The 19768-nt window shown below is 49.2% G+C and overlaps 1 protein-coding gene across 13 annotated transcripts in view; it reads right to left on the bottom strand.

The window, feature by feature from the left end:
- EIF4G3 (eukaryotic translation initiation factor 4 gamma 3) overlaps positions 1-19768 on the bottom strand; it is a 130283-nt gene that overhangs the window by 60636 nt on the left and 49879 nt on the right. For 10 of the 13 annotated variants that reach the window (XM_067311081.1, XM_067311084.1, XM_067311082.1 and 7 more), the window contains 2 exons: positions 10446-10541; positions 8927-9040 (listed from right to left, as the gene is read on the bottom strand). The exons of 1 other annotated variant lie outside the window; for it this stretch is intronic. In XM_067311081.1, coding sequence (XP_067167182.1) covers positions 8927-9040; positions 10446-10541 — 210 coding nt within the window. The remainder of the gene's footprint in view (positions 1-8926; positions 9041-10445; positions 10542-19768) is intronic. 2 more of the 13 variants (XM_067311085.1, XM_067311086.1) reach the window with 1 other exon arrangement.

The raw sequence follows: 19768 nt of genomic DNA, 5'->3' as shown, positions 1-19768 counted from the left end.
TACAAGTGATAAAGAGACACTCAGGCCATGCAGAACCAGGAGTTAAAATTACCTGTATAGGTCTGAATCCTCCCTTCAATAACGAAGCAAGAAAGCAGCAGGAAACAGAAAGAAAGCCAATGGAACAGCTTACAGATCAATAGGAAGGAATAGGATATAACATGCACCCTAATTGCACACAATTCCAGTCATCTTTCTATCCTGCTTTGGCTAATCCGTTACAGAAATAGCAAGAAAGAGACTGAACCAGTATCAAGGACTCTTCTATCAGAATCCCGAGTCAGGGGTCAGAAACCCTTCTGCAAATGTTTTATATGGAAGTTAAAAAAAAACCCACCATAGATGTAATTACTTGTAGGAAATATGATACTACAGAAAGACTTTACGTTTACTTTGTTCCTAAACCATAAAGACATTTTTCTCTTCCTTTCTGGTCTCTTTGAGTGATACAGAGATAGCGGAAAATAGCAGTAACTCATGCTCAAATCATGGATTTGGTCTCCACTTCTGCACCAAGACTGGAAGAATAAGAAATTCCATGTATTTAATTGCTAAGCAAAAAAAAAGAAAAAGAAAAAAAGAAAAAAGAAAAAAAAAGGTAATCATACATCACTTGACATAGAAGACTGCTGATTGATGAAGTGTATGCAAATAGTCTGTGGGTAACTATATCATGAGTAGCGAGAAGAAAAGAGTGTGGTAATTATTAAAGAATGAAAGAATGAGCTGGGCTTATCTGCCTCGGCACTGGGAAAAAATGAGGTGGGGCAGAAGGATGCATCTATACTTGACATGACAATGAAAGTAAAATGGTCATTCCGGCATTCCTGGGGACCGTATGACACCTACGTTGTTCCCATACTGAATGGTTTCTCCAGAAAAGCCAGTGACGGCTCCCTGTCTCAGAACCCACATGCAATTAAGAGAGGAACGCAACGATTTGGCTTCCAACCCAGGTAATCTGGATGAAGGACTGTCACCAGCAGAGGGGACAACGTGACCTGAATCGTGAGAAGGCAACTGTTCGGGGAGAAGAGGCTGGTGGGGAAAGACAACCAGAAGAGCGACTCGCTCCTGCGTTGACAAAAACTGTGCGACTGCCTAGATGTAGGGGACTACGCCACTGCTGCACGTAACGAGGTCGCACTAAATTGATGGTGCTAATAACTAGAGTTAACACCCTACGCGGCCCCCACCATAGCGGGGGTAATCCAAATCTAGAGATGAGCGGGGGGGGGGGAAGCAAAACCAGGAGGATTTCATTACTTCTAGGAAGAGGGACACAGCAAGAAGAAAATCAGATCTGTTATTCTAAGCAACAAGACAGCCAAAACTGACTGGGACAGCTCTCTGGCAAAATTCAAATTACTTTTAGATATACAAGTTCCCATCAGCAAAGCTAAAACTCTGAAGAAAACCAGATATCATCAGAGCACCATGCGTCTGAGCTGTGTATGGGTTTCACTGTTCAAAACAAGCACGAGCTGGTGGGCAGGCTGTTTTCTGTGCTGTCCTTGCTCCCATCCCTCCGAAGCCAAGCTAGCAGCACTCAAAGCCCTTCTTGGAAACGTTTCGCTCTTCTGACTTCATTTGCTAACGGATTCGTCTTGCGAGGTTAAGCAGACGGGCGCGCAGACAACATTTTCGAGCAGCGCTAATGATGTCCCACAGGAGAACGCAAGGAGATTAAAATCTGAGAGGTTTTGCCTCTATTTCTTCCAATAATTGCAGGATTCATGGCGGAGCGCATACAGCACCCCGCCAGGGCCAGAATTAAGGTACCCTGGCCCACAGCACGGCTTCAGTTGGAAAACCCTTGCTATACCAACCCTTCCTTGACTACGTCCTTCAAAAATTAAGTCCTGCTACGCCTAACGATGGTCCAATTAGTGTGAAACCCGTCGTTCGGCAGGGCAGCCGGGAACTGAGCCTCAGGCTCCAAGTCACCATCCGGACCCTGATCTGTCTTGTACCACCGAGCGCTGTCCCCTAATCCTGTTCCTAAACCGATCAAGTCCCTTCTTGAAAAGAGTTTGGCTGTTCGCCCCTGTTGCTCATATTGCAAAACCTCAAAAAAATCAGTTTACTCGTGGTCAGGCTTCTTCTTGAACAAAGAAACGACCTCCTCTTCCTCCGTGGGGTCCCTTCCCCCAAAATACTTACGGAGCTCCCAAAAGCTCAACTCTGAGCTCCTACGACGTATAATAAAAACTCCTCCTTGGCACCAAAGTCTAAGGGCTTCCTTGCTCTTTGTAAAGCTGAATTACCCCTCGCTTCCAGCTCCCCCACGTTAACCACATTCCCTAGCTTTATATTCGTGAAGTTTGCTGCAGACACGTATCTGTTATTTGTGCCGGGGTAATTAGCACAAATATTATGGAAATCCAGTAGTAACCTCCCTCGTACCCTCTCGGCACTGCCCTGCCATTTATATTTAGTCCGATTTTTATATATACCTTAATGCCCTTCCATTAAACATCATCATCTCCAGCTTAACTTTCTCCCCACGTGAGCCCATGTCAAACGTCTGCTGAAGGCCAGCCAGACGAGAGGGACCACATTTGCCATGGAGAAAAAATCGATGATCAAGGAGAGGGACGATCTCCTGATAAAGCTCCAGCGCATTTTAATTGATTTGCTGTTTACTCCCGCATCTCTGTTTCTAAGCCCTCGCTTTCCGCGAGACATCTGCGGAGCACTCCCTACCGAGGCTAAAAGCTTCCCTGAGAAATAAAGGAGGGTCAGCACACGGAAAACAAGCCTTAGCCTAACTAAGGGGATGCGCATTAGGCACTGATCCACTTATTTCCAGGTCAGATTCGAGCCTGGCGGCTGCGATGGATCCACACGGCCCTGCAAAAGGTTGCGAACAAAGGAAGCAAAAGGAAAGTTTAGCGAGTTGTCAGCAGCGCTCTCAAATCGAATCACGCATCCAAGCCCTCGTCTTCGGTTAAGCCTCTTGGATACTAACACAGCGGTGTTATTAATTTTTAAACTTTCTGGTCTGGCTAAGACGACCGGTGGGATAACCTGACCCTGCTTTTCCCTGCTCAGACTTTCCCAGCTTTATTATTTAATAAATAATAAAATGGAGGGGGAAAAAAAAGTCCAAACACCCTTGTGTTGACCACAGGCTTTAAAAGCGATACCTCCTCCCCACGCCTGTGGATGAAGAGAGAGGACTGCTTATAGCAGCTGTGGCCGATCGTTCTCTAACCTGAGATGTTCCAAGGAGCTGCAAAACGGTCAGTTTTGAGTCAGCGCAGGGAGTGTATTGCTAACTTTGCCAAATCGCGAGGTTTTTTAACAGCAGCTCGTGGCCAAACCCAGCTTGCTTTTGTGTCAGCTGTAGTCAAAAGAACTCGAATAACCTCGAGCTAAAACTGGAACAAACTACAACTGCAACCTCAAGCTAAGTTAGTTTGCCGTAACTAGTAAACTAATCTCAAACACAATTATAAGTCAGAAAGGGAAATATGACATTTGAGTTTATACTTGTTCTCAGTTCTGTTTTTAATTACACTGGCCTCTTCTGAGCATCCATTTCAAAATAGCCCCTATGCTTCTGCAGTCGCTCTTTAAATTAAAGGTTAGCCGGCATTTCAGACTGCAAAACTTAGAAGCAAACTGCTATTTCCAGCTGGGCTTTAGGAGGATCAGGAGCAACAAAGCGACTCCAGAGCCTCGCGGAGAAAGGCAAGGGGTGCTCCGCGCCGCAGCGGGGGAAACCCAGCACCGGACCTCAGCGGCACGGCCAGCCCCGGCACAGCGTCCTCGGCTTCGCGTGCCCAACCTGGCATCCAAGTGAAAACAAGAGGTGACAGGATGTTTAAAAACTTACATACTTAGAAAATATTAAAGCAAAACTATAGACTATATATACTATATTATTACTATCACTACACTACCTTTTAGACTTTGCTTATACTTTCTATAGCCCCAACTGGCTTGAACCAGCCAGCGCAGGCGGGTTCCTAGCACGCCCAGCTGAAAATAAATTCCTTATGAAGCTTCCAGTCAACTTCAAGTGCCTAAATCATGCCAATTTGAGTACTTTAAAGCTATAATAATTACAGGAAACAACACTAAAGAATAATCTACTAGTTCACGGAAAAAGGCACAGAATCAATAAGAAGCATACGTTAATAAAACCATGCTGGAGTTGACATGGGAATCGTTGCAAACCTCGTCTTTCCGCTGCTTTCTTAGAAGAGCATGTCATGTTGTTATAATAAATGTTAACACTATGGTTGAGGTACTTATTTAGGATATTTTAGCTGACAAAATCTCAATTCTAGAAGCCGGCTGCTCACGTTATGCAACATTTAATGATTCCAGTGTGTTAAAGAAGGTGAGTCCGCATTTCCCAGCTCCCACGAGCGGAATAATTTCCTTCGGCCTCAAGAACCCTCTAAGCGTTATCAGGACTGGGATGAATTTGCTTCAGTCGCCATGTCCCTCCGCATGCACTGCCGGCCAAACCCCCTCGCCCCGCGGGCACGCATCGAGGCCGGGAGGAAAAGAAATAAGGGTCGCCGTGCCCATCCCCTTCCGCTGCTCCGTCCGGGGCACGACGGGCGGCACTGGGAAGGAAGCCCGCACGTTTTCCCAGCGGTGACAGCTTCTCTCGGGTAATTACATGCAGACTTCAAACGGAGTCAAAATCTAGCTGCAATACGGTTAAACACGTAGTGCTAAAATTGGGCAAACACTTGGAAATCCAAGTTTGAGCCGGGAGGCAGGGTGAACCTGGGTCCAAAGGAAAATTTGCAATCAAGCTGCAACAGGTTGCCGGCAGGGTCATGCCAGCAAAACCAAACACCAAAATCATCTCCTAAAGGCCGAGCTGCCTCAAGATTTGAGTCTCTTGGTGCAAGTTCTGCTTAGGGTGATCTCACCAATTTTAACACGGGAACCTGGTTCGCACCGAGTGTATAATTTGTCTTAGTAACAACCTACGAAAGAACTAAGGAGTTTCTGACCTGCAATGCATTTTCAGCATCTCCTAATATAAACACGGACCTGAAGCGAAGGTCAGGCACAAACGTATCTAAACACGATACTAATTCTGTCGTTCTGTACAGCGCTCAGTAATCCGAAAAACATTCCTCTGCTACCGCCCGTCACCGCAATCCCTTGCCACGTGCAAAAGGCAGCAGATCATTTCTCCCTCCCGTGGGATGTTTGGCTATGAGCAGAGGAGCACGGCAAAAATAAAAAAAAAGCCTCCTTCTGCTTTTTAAGCCTCTTTTTATCCTACTCTGGAAGGGTGCCTGCCTCCACGTCGCTCTTCGAGGCGGAAAGAGCAAAGGGATCTAGCTTTTTCGGTGTCTATGCCTGCTGATGGACTTACCTGCTGTCCCGAGACAGTCCTTTCCCAAAGGTGCTCACACCCCTACGGTATCAAACTGCTCCGACTAATGGGAGCGAAATGAGAACAAAATAAGGGTTTCCCCTAGGATAAACTTTCCAAGACTAAGCACCAGTCCCAACGCCACCAATTTCTCCGTTAACGTGGTGAGAACAGACTGGTTCCTTGCAAGCAATGGGAAAGGAGAGTGCCGCAGCACGAGGCGCAGCTGGCAGCGCTCTCCTGCGCTTTCCACGCTTCTCCTCCTCTTTTCCACCCATCCCTGCTCCACCTACCTCCATCCCCTCAAAAATACCAGCGGGAAGAAGACCAGACGTAAATCCAGACTTTCTAAAAACGGCAAACTGCCAGCCCGAGTTATACGCAAAGTTTCTAACGTCGTCCGGAGGCAAATAAGCCTGAAGGACCCCTGGCCGCAACCTGCACGCCGTCTCCTTCCCTAGCAAACGGCGTCAGCGGGGCGGTCAAGGCAGGCAGCCCGTGAGCAGGGTTAGGCAGCGGGGACAGCCGGACTCGGAGCCGTTCCGACTATCCGGTGGGATGGAGGCTCGTGCCCGGACAGCAGTTAAGAGCCAGGCAGACCATGGGCACGGCACGAGCAACTCTGCAAGGCAAAGGCGACTCTGCACGTGCTCAGTGCAATTGCATTTTTTTATTATTATTATTAATAATGATTGCAATATAACCCTGCAACCCTGCTCCTTCACGGGTAGGATTTGCCCCTCGGCTGAAACCGAAGGAGCTGGATTAGCCCGTGCCGTCCCCGGCGGACCTCGGACGGGGCACGGGAGGAGGCCCTGGTCCCGGCTCCCGAGCTCCGGTTACTCGGGCGCCTTCCCACCCGCTTGGGTTACGCGGGGAGGAAAAGTATTCAGAAGTCGACATGCTCAGTAAACAGGCAAGGCATTTTCCAGCAAGTAACTGATTGCTAAAATAGAAATAAAAATGAATGCAAGAAACGGAAAATATAAAGAAAGGTGACACGGTAGCCTCTTTCCAGAAACCAAGCTAGGCCTTTAAACCCTTAATGCAACCAAGCTGCGTGATGAGAGCAGACAATCTATTGACAACGGCTCAAATAATTAAGCAGCGTAAACGAAGCTCGAGCCCTCTGCGAGTTCTTACACTCAGCAGCAAAACCCTGCACGCCTCTGCCTGTTGCTCGTCGCGGCTAATTAGGAGCGCCAGGCACGTGCCGGAGCACGCGACGCGGCTCAGCTCAGCCCAGCCCCGCTCGTTCGCGCTACGCTACGCGCGGGGCCCGACCCGGCACCGTTCGCTTTCTGCCCGGGGGCTGCCGCACGGTCTAACGGAGAAGCGCCCTGAAGAAGAGGAGCACGCACATCGGTGAAGTTTGTATAGGCCGTATAAAAACATCAGGGACACTTAAACTGTTCCTAAATAGGGACCAAAACTGACTACGGATTGTTAATTTTCTTAATAAGAATTTTTTCCAGTAAGGAAAAGCGGAGCGGGGTTAACTTACAGCCCTACTTCCCAGCTATTTTAATGCCATCAAACATGAGAAGCGAAGTATAAACGTTCACTGATCCAGCTGAATTTCTCCTTTATAAACATTTTAATTGCCTATGTTTAATAGTTCCAAGAGCAGTTTACTAACACCAGAGTATCTTACAGTGCTTACGTATTCCTTCTACCTTGGATGGAAAGTCATAAAAACCTTCAGAAAAAAGAAAATACTCCAACACAGACTGTTTCTACCGTCACGGTGTAAAAAGAGTGACCTGCACTGATTCACGAATGATAGTTTTCCCGCCCCAGCAGACACCCTTGGAACAGCCTTCCTAAGCCTTCCAGTTAAGAAAAGCCTCAAAGCAGCATCAACTCACGAGACTAACGCCCTGAAATATCTGCTTTAACAGCAACCGCAAGACGGGAGCGTTCAAGGATTTTCAGGTGTCTCCCAAACCCTACGGGGGAGAAGGACAGCGGCTCTGCTGATCGGTCTGCTGCGATGAGAAATGGAAACCCTGACTGGGTTTAAAGTAAGAGTTGGAAGTTTACGTCTTAAGAAGCTAAAGTGTATTCCGTGGTAAAAAGTAATATGTGTTTCAAGAAAAAAAAAAAAGCCTCAAAGTTAGTGAAAAATGCCCTAAACTATTGTGGTCACCATTGGCTATTGGTTTTTATTTTATTTTTTTAATAGTTCAGGTTGACAGGATTTATTCCTATTAGTGGCTGTAAGCAACAGAACAAACTGTAGTCACTGCTGGCTCGGATTAAAAATAGACACTGTGGTTTTCTTTCAGATGAAGGTAGTAGAGAGAAAGGAAAACTTCCGCGCGAAACCTGGGCGCGACACTTCTGCCCCCCTCCACGCTCCTTACGGCGCCGCTCGCTGCGTAGCGCCTGCCCGGGAACCCGGCGCGCTCGCTCGCCGCCGCCAGCGCGGGCAAATAACCACTTCTCTCCGGGACGGCTGAACCGGCCGCTTGGGTCCTTCCCTCTCCGGCTACGGCTTTTGGCAGACCTCCTGCGATCGGAGAGCTTGCGTTCAAACCAACCGGTGCCCGGGGCTGGCGCGGACGCTGCCGCCCGCAGCGGGGCCGAGCGGCTCTCGTTTCATTTTTGCCTTCCCCCAGGCTGGAACTGACCTGCGAAATCCTCGATGTCAAACACAAACAGCACTAGGAAACTAGCTGGGAAAATACACGGAGCCGGTTGGATTGCAAAGGCGGCTGTCCAGGAAAGAACAGAAAAGCCCGAGCTGTGCAATTGCCAATGGCCCTTCGCTGCAGAAACGGAGCGGAGGACGCGCCGGCTGCTCGGCGAAGCGGCGCCTCCCCGGTGCAAAAACCTCCCAACCAGCTGCGGCACGGCCGGCGCTACGCTGTGGATCTCGGGTGGCAAAGGCGGTCTCCTGCTGCCTTCCTCCTCCCCTCTTCCCCCTCCCCTCGCCACCAAAAAACACGAAGGTTTTGCAAAAAAAATAAGTAAATAAATAAATGAAGTAAATCGAGCCCAGAACAAAATGCAAGAGTAGTCTGGGCCCAGCTAGTCTTGCATTCGTTTCGGGGTGGGGAGGTGGAATGAAATGTTATGCGTGCGACTTTTAGTAATGGGGGTGGAGATGGTCGCTAGCAGAGCAGATGGCAAAAACTGCATACAGGAGAGATTAAAAAAGTAAAATAAAATAGTTCATGACCACAGAAAAACGGCTGACAACTGCAGACAAATTCTTCCTCCGTACCTCCTCAGTAACGGGGCCAGATCCCTACAATTTAACGCATTTTCGGCCAATTTGCCTGCAAACGTTATCTGTCGGGTGGGAAACCCGAAGCCGCCCTGGTCTCTGGCCTACCGGATCAGTCCCTCCCCGCTGCGGTTCGGCTTTTGGAAGCTCTTCCACCACTGACACCGGGCAGAAACTGCCACGGCAGCTCGGGCTTTTAGGCAAGAGAAGCAAATCAGTGCGTTTCTGTAGATCAGCCAACAAAACGAGGTGGTAATCAAATAAATAAATAAATAAATGAATAAACGGTGCCATCGGCACAATCGCCTGCAAGAAGGAGTACAGTTTGTTATATTGCTTACAATGCAGTATTTTATCCAGCCTCTTCCAGCCAGGGACCTGTAAACCGGACTCTGTTCCAAAACCTTCCTCCTCTTCCAGTTGTCTGTGCAATGTATTGGCACTGTTCTGCTGGGCTGTCAAAAAAACTGGTTTAGAGATGCAGCTCTTCAGTCAGGTTTTGCTCCAGTTCTAACCATATAACTTTATTTTCGCTTTTCAACAATTAAAGGTAAAGAAGATGATTATACTTACTGAGAACAGATTATTTTTTAAATTTTTTTTTTTTTTTTAAACCATCTGTATCCCACATTACTGATCAGAACGGGGGACTAAAGGGAGCGGGGGGGGAAGGATCCAGGGACAAATTCGCAGCTGTCCACATTGCAGAAACATCACCAAAACTGGCATTAACGGGCTGCCTCGGCACGGAGGTCGGCGGGCCTCGGAACTAACCCTCCTGCGAATCCCCCGGAGGCGAAACCTCCGGAAGCGGGGGCAAGCGCAGCGGTGCCGCTGCGGGCTGGGGGAAAGCTTGCCCTGTGCTCTACCTGGGAATGGGGACAAACAGGTTTCCAGGTGCCACGTTTCGGCGGCATTCATCTCACTCTAAAAAGAGAAGAGCGCCGGGAATGGTGCAGGGTGGTATTTTGGGGGGGTTTGGGGTTGTTTTTTTTTAGGCAACCGGAAGGGTTACGACGCAGATGCGGATTTGCAAGAGGCACGGGGCCGGCTGCTCCCTAGGCTAACTGCGCCTTCGGACGCCGCGTCGGCGAGCCAGCGTGCCTCCGGATGCAGGGGGGGAGCACGCGACGCCGGCACGGGAAGCCGCGCCACGAGCGGAGATTTCCTCCCCGAGAGCCCGGTTTAGGGAACCAAAGGCCGACGGCAGCGGAGCGGTCTCACTCTAGGCACAAAAGATGACGAAGGACAACCGAGCCCGAGGCTGGATGAGAAGGGGCTTACCACAAAACGATTCGGATACCCAGAAGCTCTACGTTAAATAAATCTATTAAATGCGTGAGCACCTAACAGTGACAGGCAGGAACGGTTCGAACCGAGCCGGTGGCCCTGATTCGGAAGCGACGCCCGCAGGCCGCGGGTGACTGAGCGCTGCTGCAGAGGATCGCTTTCCTTCACTGAGCTCTGTCCTAGCACTTTACCAAAATACTTCCTTCAAGAAGAAAAAAAATAAATAAAAAAAAAAAAGAAGCAAAGAGAGAAAGATTCTGGTAATGAATCTAAGCTCTAAAATGAAGTGAACCTGAAGGCAACTGCGCTAAAAATAAATGGTGTTATTTGAAAGCAGATGAGAATCCCTCCATCGCTTCTTCTCTGATAAGCCACTTGGAAAGGAAAGTTCTTCTAACAGGACAACGTCCGAAAATTCGATACGGCTTCGCCGTGTGGAACGGGCTTCCAGGGCGGTAAAACACGCTTTCCTGAGGACCGGCCGAGCGCCACGGACACACGCAGAGGCACAGAGAAAGGCACAGAGGAGGCAGGAGGAGCAGAGGGTAAGGGAAACGCGGGCGCCCTTACCGGCGAGCGGGTCTGAGGCTGCGTGTTCATGGTCTGAGGGGCTTGAGGATACACCAGCGTGGTCGGAGCCGCATTCTGTCCTGAGGGGTACGGAGCCTGCCGGGAACAAAAGCACACGAGCGTTTCAAATAATTCATCCCCAAAAGAAGAGCACCGATGACGTCAGCGGGCGCGACGCTGACTATCATTAATATAAAGATGCCACAGAAACACAGCGGGTGGAGAAGACCTTCTCCGTCATGGTCCCAACCTGAAGCGCTGCAGGGGAAAAGCGCACTTCGGCTCAAAAGCACGCCGCCGAAACCCCGTGCTGGCCGAACCCCCCGAAAGCTTGGCCGAACTTCCCAGTATCCCGCTCCGAACCCGGCCCCGAGGAAAGGCGGAACGGCGAGGCGTGCTGCCGACAGAACGCCCCAAAGCGAGACGAGCGCCAAGAAACAAACCCGACTGCGTTGAACGCGAGCCACCGCTGCTTTGAAGGGTTTGCAACGCCGTGAAGCGGCCCAGAACTATTGCGGCTGGCAGACAGACCGCGGGGTGCGTAAAGTTTCGTCGTTCCGCTGATTTCAACGGACTATAACAATTTACGCTACCAGATGCTCTCCTCCGCGCTATCTGCCCGAAGCAGCGATAAAGCGGAGCCGCGGAGTTATGCCACTTACGCATTTTAAGCAGACATTCAGAATTACCTTTCCATTTTTCTTCTTCCTTTTAAGCAATAAGTTATAACTTACCTTTTTGTTAAATAGCTTATTACAGCACAGGCAGCCACTAACCTTCTGGCTACTCCTCGTATCATCAGGTTTACCCGACAAATTAAGAGCTCATCGGGTCTTTGGCTCCACAAGGGGAGGCTCTTGGGGGCTCAGGATTACGGGGAAGGATATGCTCAAAAACACAGCAGTTTTTCTCCGAACGCAGAATTACCATACGCGCGCGGTGCACGTTGCGGCCATGCTGAAGACCCCGTTCTCGTCCTTGCATTTGGTAAGTCCTTACGTTAAAATTCAAGAGCGGGTCGAAGGAATAAAGGCAACCGTTTCAGTCTGCGACGCAGGATCTAGAAAATCTAAGCTCTAGTTGGTAGGCCAAAACTGTGTGTATTAAGGAAGGAAATGAGAAACTTATGAAACTGTAATTTTGCGGCTATCGAGACAGGATTCACGCTACGTGGCAATCCACCGCGAAGTCCGAAGCGCTGCTCGAGGCAAATGGCGTAGGGAGCGCTTCAGCGGCTGCACAACGCCCCAAAACTCGGCGCTGAAGCCTGCGAAACTTCTGAGCCACAATGAGCAAATTATGCCAAGCGTGACCAGGCCAACGGGCGTATTCTGGCTTTCAAGGGAGACCCACCCGGTCCTTACAAGACGGAGGTAGAGCCTGATGCATGTTTTTTACGTCCCTGGACGTAAAAGCCCTGCTTGAGCTCCTGCTGATTCCGATTTAAGACAAAGTATATGCAAATATATTTCAGAGAGAATCTGAACCAAGGGATTTTTCCAGTCTTGGGAAAAGAAAAACCCCCAGAACAGCAGTGGCAGGGGATGGCGGTGCTGAACATCACCTGAAAGTCACCCCGTCCCAAACACCTACGGCCGCAATATCTCCCCATCCTGCCGCCTTCTGGACCACACTCAAAAAAATCATCATTTAAGAGCAAAAGTTGCACGCAAGTACACAAGCATTAAGGAGGGTGTTCCAATACGCACCCAGGCAGGAGGTTCTGCTATTTTCTACCCGATTTTCACATTGTTTTGGGGGTCGCAGAGAAAATAAAATGTCTGTCTCCAAGCCCGTCATTAGCCCTTCGCTGTGATTTAGGGTGCCGAAGCACGTTTGTGGGTATATTTAGCTGGAGACTCAAGCAATGATATTCTGTGGTAGTTTACGTCAAAAGAGTAGAAAAATACTCTGGTTCAGGAGCACTGCAATGTTTTAAGCAGCGAGCTCCTGGCAAGCGAGCAGGGCAGGTTTGCTGCCGTCCCTCCTCTCGGGCAGCTCGGTTTGTCCAGCTCTCTCAAGCCAACGCTTCCCTCCCTTCTTGCCACCGGCAAAAGCTCTAATTCACATCAGCGACTAACTGGCGAGAAGTCTTCTCAATTTTTGCGATGTCAGATGCAGCATCAAATATTTTCCCCTCGTATTTGACAAGTGTGATTTTGCCCGAGCTGTTTATGCCACTGCCGTGTAATAAACAGTATGTCCCACATCTCACAGCAGCGACGACACCGCGGCGATGAGCGGTCGCGGCGCGGGAGAATCGAGCGCTCTTAAGGCGCCGGCGAAGTCTATCACCTTTCCACCTGGTGAGGTTCAAGTGCACTCGTGGTATCTTGCTCCAGGGTTTCCAAAGCTGGGATCTCTGCCAGATTCCTCCCCTCGGAGCGTGAGCAGCTTTCGGCGCCGGTCCGCACCCCTCGCACAGGGTCCTGATGCTGCCTTTGGATGGCCAAGTACGCGACCGGGGATGGAAATACTATGAAAACTCATGTGCAAACGGACTGGTCGACTGCCCGCTCCTTGCACCGCCAGTGCTCTATCTCAAGAGAAGCGACCTTACTCCGGGCAGTTTGAACTCCCATGGGATCCTCAGCAAAAAGCAAAGAATATACCGGTTATTCTTTCCCTTCTTAGGGCTTGTGAAAACGCGCTCTCTTCGGGCTGCAGGGAAAGAGCTCAATTTGCATGCAAAAGAATAAAACCTGAAGCGAAGTGTAACTTCCGTGCTACTCCCGAAGTCCAAATCCACGGCCAAAACAGCTAGAGTTTGCTTTTAATCAGCTAAGCAACAAGGAAATTCAAAAGGAAAAAAGAAAAGCAGCTATCACTAAGACTAAAGAACTACGAGCTTTACCAAAACGACCGTAAAGCAGGTGTTTTTAAACACGGTGCCAAAGGCGGCCACGTCACTGAGAACAGATGTCATTTTTGACACCGGTGGGGCTGAGAGGCAAACGCAAGAAGATGCGACGTAGGATTCAATTTGTTTTAGTATTTAAACCCCATCAGGGTAAGTACAACGTGAAGTCATACAAAATAAGCACACGAAGGCTTAAAAAGCAGTTACTGAAGGGTTTCTCCTGCCACGAAGCTGTCGTCGGAAGAAGGGACACTCCGGCCAGCCAGCGCTGCTTTAAGCGAGACGACGGCCCGAAGTGCTCGGCTCCGAACTGCAGCCGCGAAGGGCGAGGGCAACGCAGGCGCTCGCCGAAGACGCCCGCCAGCAGCTAAACAAACACGTTTCACAACTATTACACAACAACAAACGCGTCTGCTCGGCGTGCTTTAAACCAGATGGAGGTGTGCCTCCGCCGGGATCTGTTAAAACGCTGTAACGGGGGGGGAAAAAAACACAAAAACACTTTATAAATTACTGCAGGTATTAGGTTCTCGTGCAAGTACGTGGTAGCGTGGTAGGTTTAAAAAAACCACCATCAAAACAGCAACTGAATAAATCACAGCAATCCCTCGCTTTTCAGACAAGTAGGCTGATTAAAAATATTCCATATATTCATCTGTCGAAAGGACTTTTTCTGTGCCAGGCATCTAAATAGGTACACGAGGTAATTATAATCACTGCCGGTCACGCGGGAAATATGTGGCTTTTAGGCACCGCGGCTGAAACGCGGAGGAGGAGGTGAATGAAGAGACGGGCAACAAAACACTCCCCAAATTCCCTAAAATAAACCGCTGGGGAGGGGAAAGCAGGGAAGCAAACATTGCAACGTATCCCGTTTTTCCGTTGGAAGCATCCAAGTGACGGCCCTGCGATCCCTGACGGACGGGAATTGCAGGCCGGAGGGCTGCTGAGCTGCTCCGCTTCCCTGGCAGAGCAACTTGCCTGCCCTAAAGCTCCCGCCGGAGCAATTTAACATTTCGGATGCGGCTCTCTGCCGGGGCGAAGGCGATAATATTTGTGCCTCTACGTATTCCAGCGACTTGCCGGCAGTGGGGGGGAAACCCGCGCTCCGCGTTTCCTCCGCAGGTTTCCCACCTCGGGCTGTGCAAAGGGAAAATCGCCAGCGGCAAAGAGAACGAGAAAAGTTATTCCCAGCCCGGTGTCGGAGCTGGTTAACAACCAGCGGGCGCCGCCGCGTAACCTGACTCCTGGGTGCTGCGAGGGCCGGGAAGAGCCGGGCGGGCGCGGAGAAGAGCTGAGTCACGCGGCTCCCCCCTTCCCGCAGCCGGGGCAAGCGTTTGCCGGAAGAAAACAATTCGGCAACAGCGGAGCAACCCCAAAGTCTGTTTTTGCGTTTAGGCAAATGTATTAAATATCCCAAGGCGCCTCGGCTGCAAAGTCCGAGGATAAAACTGATGCACGTTTTCCCGCAGCCCGGGGAGCGGATCGCACCAAGTTAGTTCCCGTAAACGAACGCAAACCTGCCATTAACTAGCTCCTGCCCTGTATTTCGCGAACCTGCTTCATTTTTCTTACGCCTTTGGTAACCAGCTAAGCCGAGTCTATCTGATTCCTGGCCCGGTGTGCCCTGAGGTCGGCAGAGCGGGCCGACGGCAAACAGGTTCTCTGTGCAGAGCGTGGAATAAAAATCGGCTCTATGTAAAGCGTAAAACCAGCTAATCTGCAAATATTACAAACGATGGCGGACAAGACGGGATTATTCAGCGTATTCGTTGCTCGGGCTTTTCTACGCGCTAGCTGCTCACACGCAGGAAAACACGCTCTCACGCTGCTCCTGCGGCGTGAGAACCCGATTAAGCTAATAAACAAGGACAATTCCTCTCTGAATGCTCCCAAGTTTGACTTTCACCATTTACAGTAACGCTTCGACTCCACATAATCAGACTGTTCCATTTAAATATAGACCCTCGCTCTGTAACACCGCTACCTCTTCAAAACACGTAACTTCTTGCATGCATGGCCTCAAGAACTTCCAATTGTTTAGGCATCTCATTCGCAACTTATTCGGCATCACCGAGATCAGCGTCGTACGGATCACAGCGACTCTGTAAAATATAAATAAGACGCAGCAGCGCTACTCCGCAGACTGTTCCTAGGCCACTGCTCCTACCCTGCAAGATGCATCAGCAGCTTTCGAACACCGTCTTGCATTTTGCTGCATATATTGGTATGCAGCATGTTGAATATTCAAAGTCCCATTAAAACCAGTGGTGCAAATACCACAGCTGTTCTGTGGCACTGAACAGGTTTATGCAGATTCGAGACTTCCCGTTTCAAACGGGGTTGAACACGAGATCTGCAGAATCGGAGCTGACGGCACAAATACCCCGTTTCCGATGCAGCGGCTGAAAGGGGCTGCAATAGGCCCGCAAACGGGTGAAACGGGTGCAAAGTCTTTGCACGTAAAATTCATCAGGAAGCTTCAAGGTGTTGATTTGGAAGGATGTAAACAGGAACGGTGCCTGCTCAGTGGGTTTGTTTAAATATTTAGGCTTTTTCAAAAGCCTCAAAAAGCCACATACCTGATACTCAGGTGAGTATGGTCCGCTCTGGGTGTCTCGCTCTACGAAGGCCGTTTGACCTCTCCGGAAGGATTTCAGCGATTCACCTGCTTGCGGCTGAGGAAGAGGTGGACCAAGCACTGGGACTTCCACCGCATCCAGCCAGGCTTTGCAGCCAGCAGGAATCTCCTTCTGGGAGCCCGAGGCTGATGCCGTAGCGAACCTCCTCCTCCTCCTCCTCCTCCTCCTCCCTCCGAGCACACCGGGGACCTCGCGGGCCGGGCGCTCACGCTCTTCCCTTTTCCATAGCCTCGCCTTTAGGAGAGTCCCCGTGTCGGTAAATGTTAAACTCGGTCTTCAAAAGGATAAAAATATCCTGACCCAGGAGGAATTACTCCTCTTGCAAACGCGTCTCTCTCTTCCTCTGCAGCAGTTTATCTCAGGGTCTCTCATCTGTGTCATTACCTTTCCCGTTAAAGTTTTAACGGCCTCTTTATGGCTTCATATGATTTAGCACCACGTGTTCAAGCAGGCAAACGCAGCGAGCTGACCAGGCAAACAGAGTCCTAAGTAACAACCACAAAAATACGCAGGCATTTTTCCTACTTTACCAGAAATAATCACATTCCCGCTGATGGAAAGACGCGAAGGAAGGAAGGTTTCCTGTTCCCTGGACAAAGACGAGGGCAACACAGACACAAGATCCGCACTCGCTTGCTTCCTTGCTTAAGGCACGGTCGTGGCTTTTTCTTGTATAGATGTTACAAAGCAGGAGGGCAAAAGAGAAAAGCGAGAGAGAAAATCCCCATTTGCTGTGCTATCTTCCAGAAGTTTTGGTTTACCACGTGTTTTTATCCGTTTTTTTAACTAGGCAATAATTTGTGTTTTTAACTGGGGAATAAATCCAATTCTTTTATCAGCAGCTACATTCCTCAATATAACCTCCCCTTAACCCAGAGCTTCAAACACAGGTAAATATAATATCCAGCTTTCGGAAGGAAAGAACAACCACCGAGCTTTCCGCTTCCTAAAAAAAAAGATAAGACATTCAGGCTGATAACCCATGTGCCAAACCTCCGACCGCCGCGACGTGGTCAACCGAAGATGCAGAGTGCAATATCCAGCGCAGCGCAACTTGGAGACATGTAGGTGGAGAGAGGTCCTGCTGGTGGCCGTCATCCTTCCAAAGACAGTTGTTTATGGTGCCCGTCACAACCCATCAACACTGGACATTATCTGCCTACCTTCAAAAATTGTTGTTAACGAAGGCACCAGGGCAAGGTAATGCCACAGCAGATTATCATTTCATAACATCTGTAAATACTAGCACAGATTTATAGTTGGCTTCCTACAGAGCCTGAAATGACAGTCCCCGCCTCGGCTGCAGCATATGGTTTGTAGCATGGTGGCGGTCTGGTAACGACCATTCTATAATTAAGTGAATTAGCATTTTCCATCATAAAGGCACTCAAAAATATTGTGCGCACGTGTGGGTCTGTTGGAGGAGAAATTCCAACATCTCCACTGTTTGAAGCAGACCAGTAAATCTCAGCAGAGAGACCCTTGTGCTTAAGAAGTGCCGTTCGTTTGTCCTATAAAAGTTCTGTCCCCGTTTAGTTGGAACGGGAACTTGAAAAATGAGTACTTTTTGCTGAGGAACACAAACCACAGTCAGTGGAGGCTGCTGGCTGATCCTATTGTCAAAACAGAAGCAGCAGCAAGAAGGCTCAAGATTAAAACTGCTGCTGGTGCATCCCGGGAGAGCAAAAACACTAGTACTAGCAAAACTTGGGTTTTCTTCACTCTTAAGCAGCAGCACACAGAGTTACTTTACAAAGCTTTGGATTATAGGAACATGCAATATCCCATATCGATCCGTGTGGGACCCCAACACGGTTCCCTGTTCGGCATCTTCAGGGGTTGTGCCTGTTTCCTAGCCCCGCTCTCCTCATACTGGAGCGAGTCCAGCGAAGGGGCACAAAGACGATTAAGAGGTTGGAGCATCCGACCTGCAAGGGGAAGCTGAGAGAGCTGGGACCGTTTAGACTGGAGAAGGCTCAGGGGGGATCTCCTCAACGTGCGTAAATAACGGATGGGAGGTTGCTAAGGAGACGGATCCAGACTCTTCGCAGAGGTATCCAGTGAAAGGACCAGAGGCAACGGGCACAAATTGAAACATGAGAAATGTCGAATAAACTTAAGGAAAAAACATTTTTCCTGTACGGGTGATCTTATCATTGCAACAGGTTGCCCAGAGAGGGAGTGGAGTCTCCGTCCTTGGAGATATTCAAAACCCAAGCGGACACAGTCCTGAGCAACCGGCTCTAGCCGACCCTGCTTTCAGCAGGGCACTTGGACTAGATGATCTCCAGAGGCCAAGTCCAACCCCAGGCTTGCTGTGATCCTGCGACGTCAATGAGACAAAACGTTCCAGTTTTACTGCCTTACGCTGAAGCAGAGAAATGCCATCAAGTTGTGCACAACTTTGTGCAAATTTGGACAATTTAAAGCCACTAATTAAAATACTGGAGTCCAACAGCACCATAAGGATGGGTCTGTGGAGAGCATCAGCACAGTCCTTTCAAGATACAAGGAGCCCGAAGTAAAATTACTACTCTGCAGCAACCGAATCCTTCCGTGCTCTCCATCACGAGGGGAAAGCAGCATGTTGAGAGTCCTGCTTGCAAGAGAAGCACCGTGTTTATCGATCTCAAACCTTCGCCCCTGTCGGGCAGCCCTCGCTGCTGAAGTTAGAAACGGCTTCAGAAGCTGTTCGACACCAGAGTTAACGGTGGGCTCCGGTTATTCAAGCGCTCCGCTTTTAAAGCTCGTTTTATGGAAGCGAGTGACAAGATCCACGTGCTGGGTTTTTATGAATCCCAAGAATCGGGTTTTGTTAGAAATCATCTTTGTAGTGTCAAGCCACTTGAAAAGCTGTTCTAGCTGACAGACAAACTCTGCTCCCCCATTTTAGTTAGTTACAGAGATATTTTATGCCCTCTATATTTACAAGTACAGACTGTGTAACGCTCTTTTGTGCTGACTTTGGTGTTTATTAGGACATACTGCCTTCTGCAACACACTGTGTTTGCTTAAAAACTATGTATTTTATGAAGCATGTAGGAAAACATCCATTAAATTGCACGAAACAGAAGGTATTATTACAGAAGGAATCCTAAACCAGAAATTATTGAACAGAAGAAAATGGCAAAGTTGCCTTACATTATTTTGTCTTCCTATACTCCGAACAAAGACCATTTCATCAAACGGTAAAGTCTGAAAAGACTTCCAAACACTTCCAAACAACTAAGTCTGCACCAGGGTGGACGGGCTAGGCGAGACGCAAAGCCAGACTAGCATTGCTCCTGAATGGAAGAAAGCTCAAGCATCTACCACGTATCAGCCCTCAATCCAGGAGCAGGAAAACGAATCATTTCTAACTAGGCACACTAGACCACACGGAGAGGCATTAAATACTGTGGAAGAGGCGATGTGGAAGAGGAGGTGGGTCTGCAAGCAGCCAGGAGAAGGGCGACGGGAAGGAGACTGCACTCTCTTAAGGAGCCTGCCGTCCTAGCTAGGCTCAGCATTTGCGCTCCAGGCTTCACTTTGCAAGCGTACGTGACAAAAATCATACTACGTTTTTTCCCCTTTATGGCTAGAAAGAAAAGGCGGCTGTGTTTCTAGTCCTTCCCAAGCGTATGAATATTAAAACCGACTCATTCATCCCACCTACGCCTTGACTCTGTGAAGTTAACTGTTTCCAAGCTAAAACAATGATTAAAGTTAACATTCATGTGGATATGAAGCTATCCCATGCCTTTCCCTCTACGCCAGATCTCCTTTCCCAAAGGCTTACACCTTTTACACCTAGCTGCATCCCCCAAATTAGATGATACCTA

Source organism: Apteryx mantelli, chromosome 26, assembly GCF_036417845.1.
Source record: "Apteryx mantelli isolate bAptMan1 chromosome 26, bAptMan1.hap1, whole genome shotgun sequence".
Taxonomy (NCBI): domain Eukaryota; kingdom Metazoa; phylum Chordata; class Aves; order Apterygiformes; family Apterygidae; genus Apteryx; species Apteryx mantelli.
The sequence above is the reverse complement of the archived record's forward strand: the minus strand, read 5'-3'. Positions and strand labels throughout refer to the sequence as shown.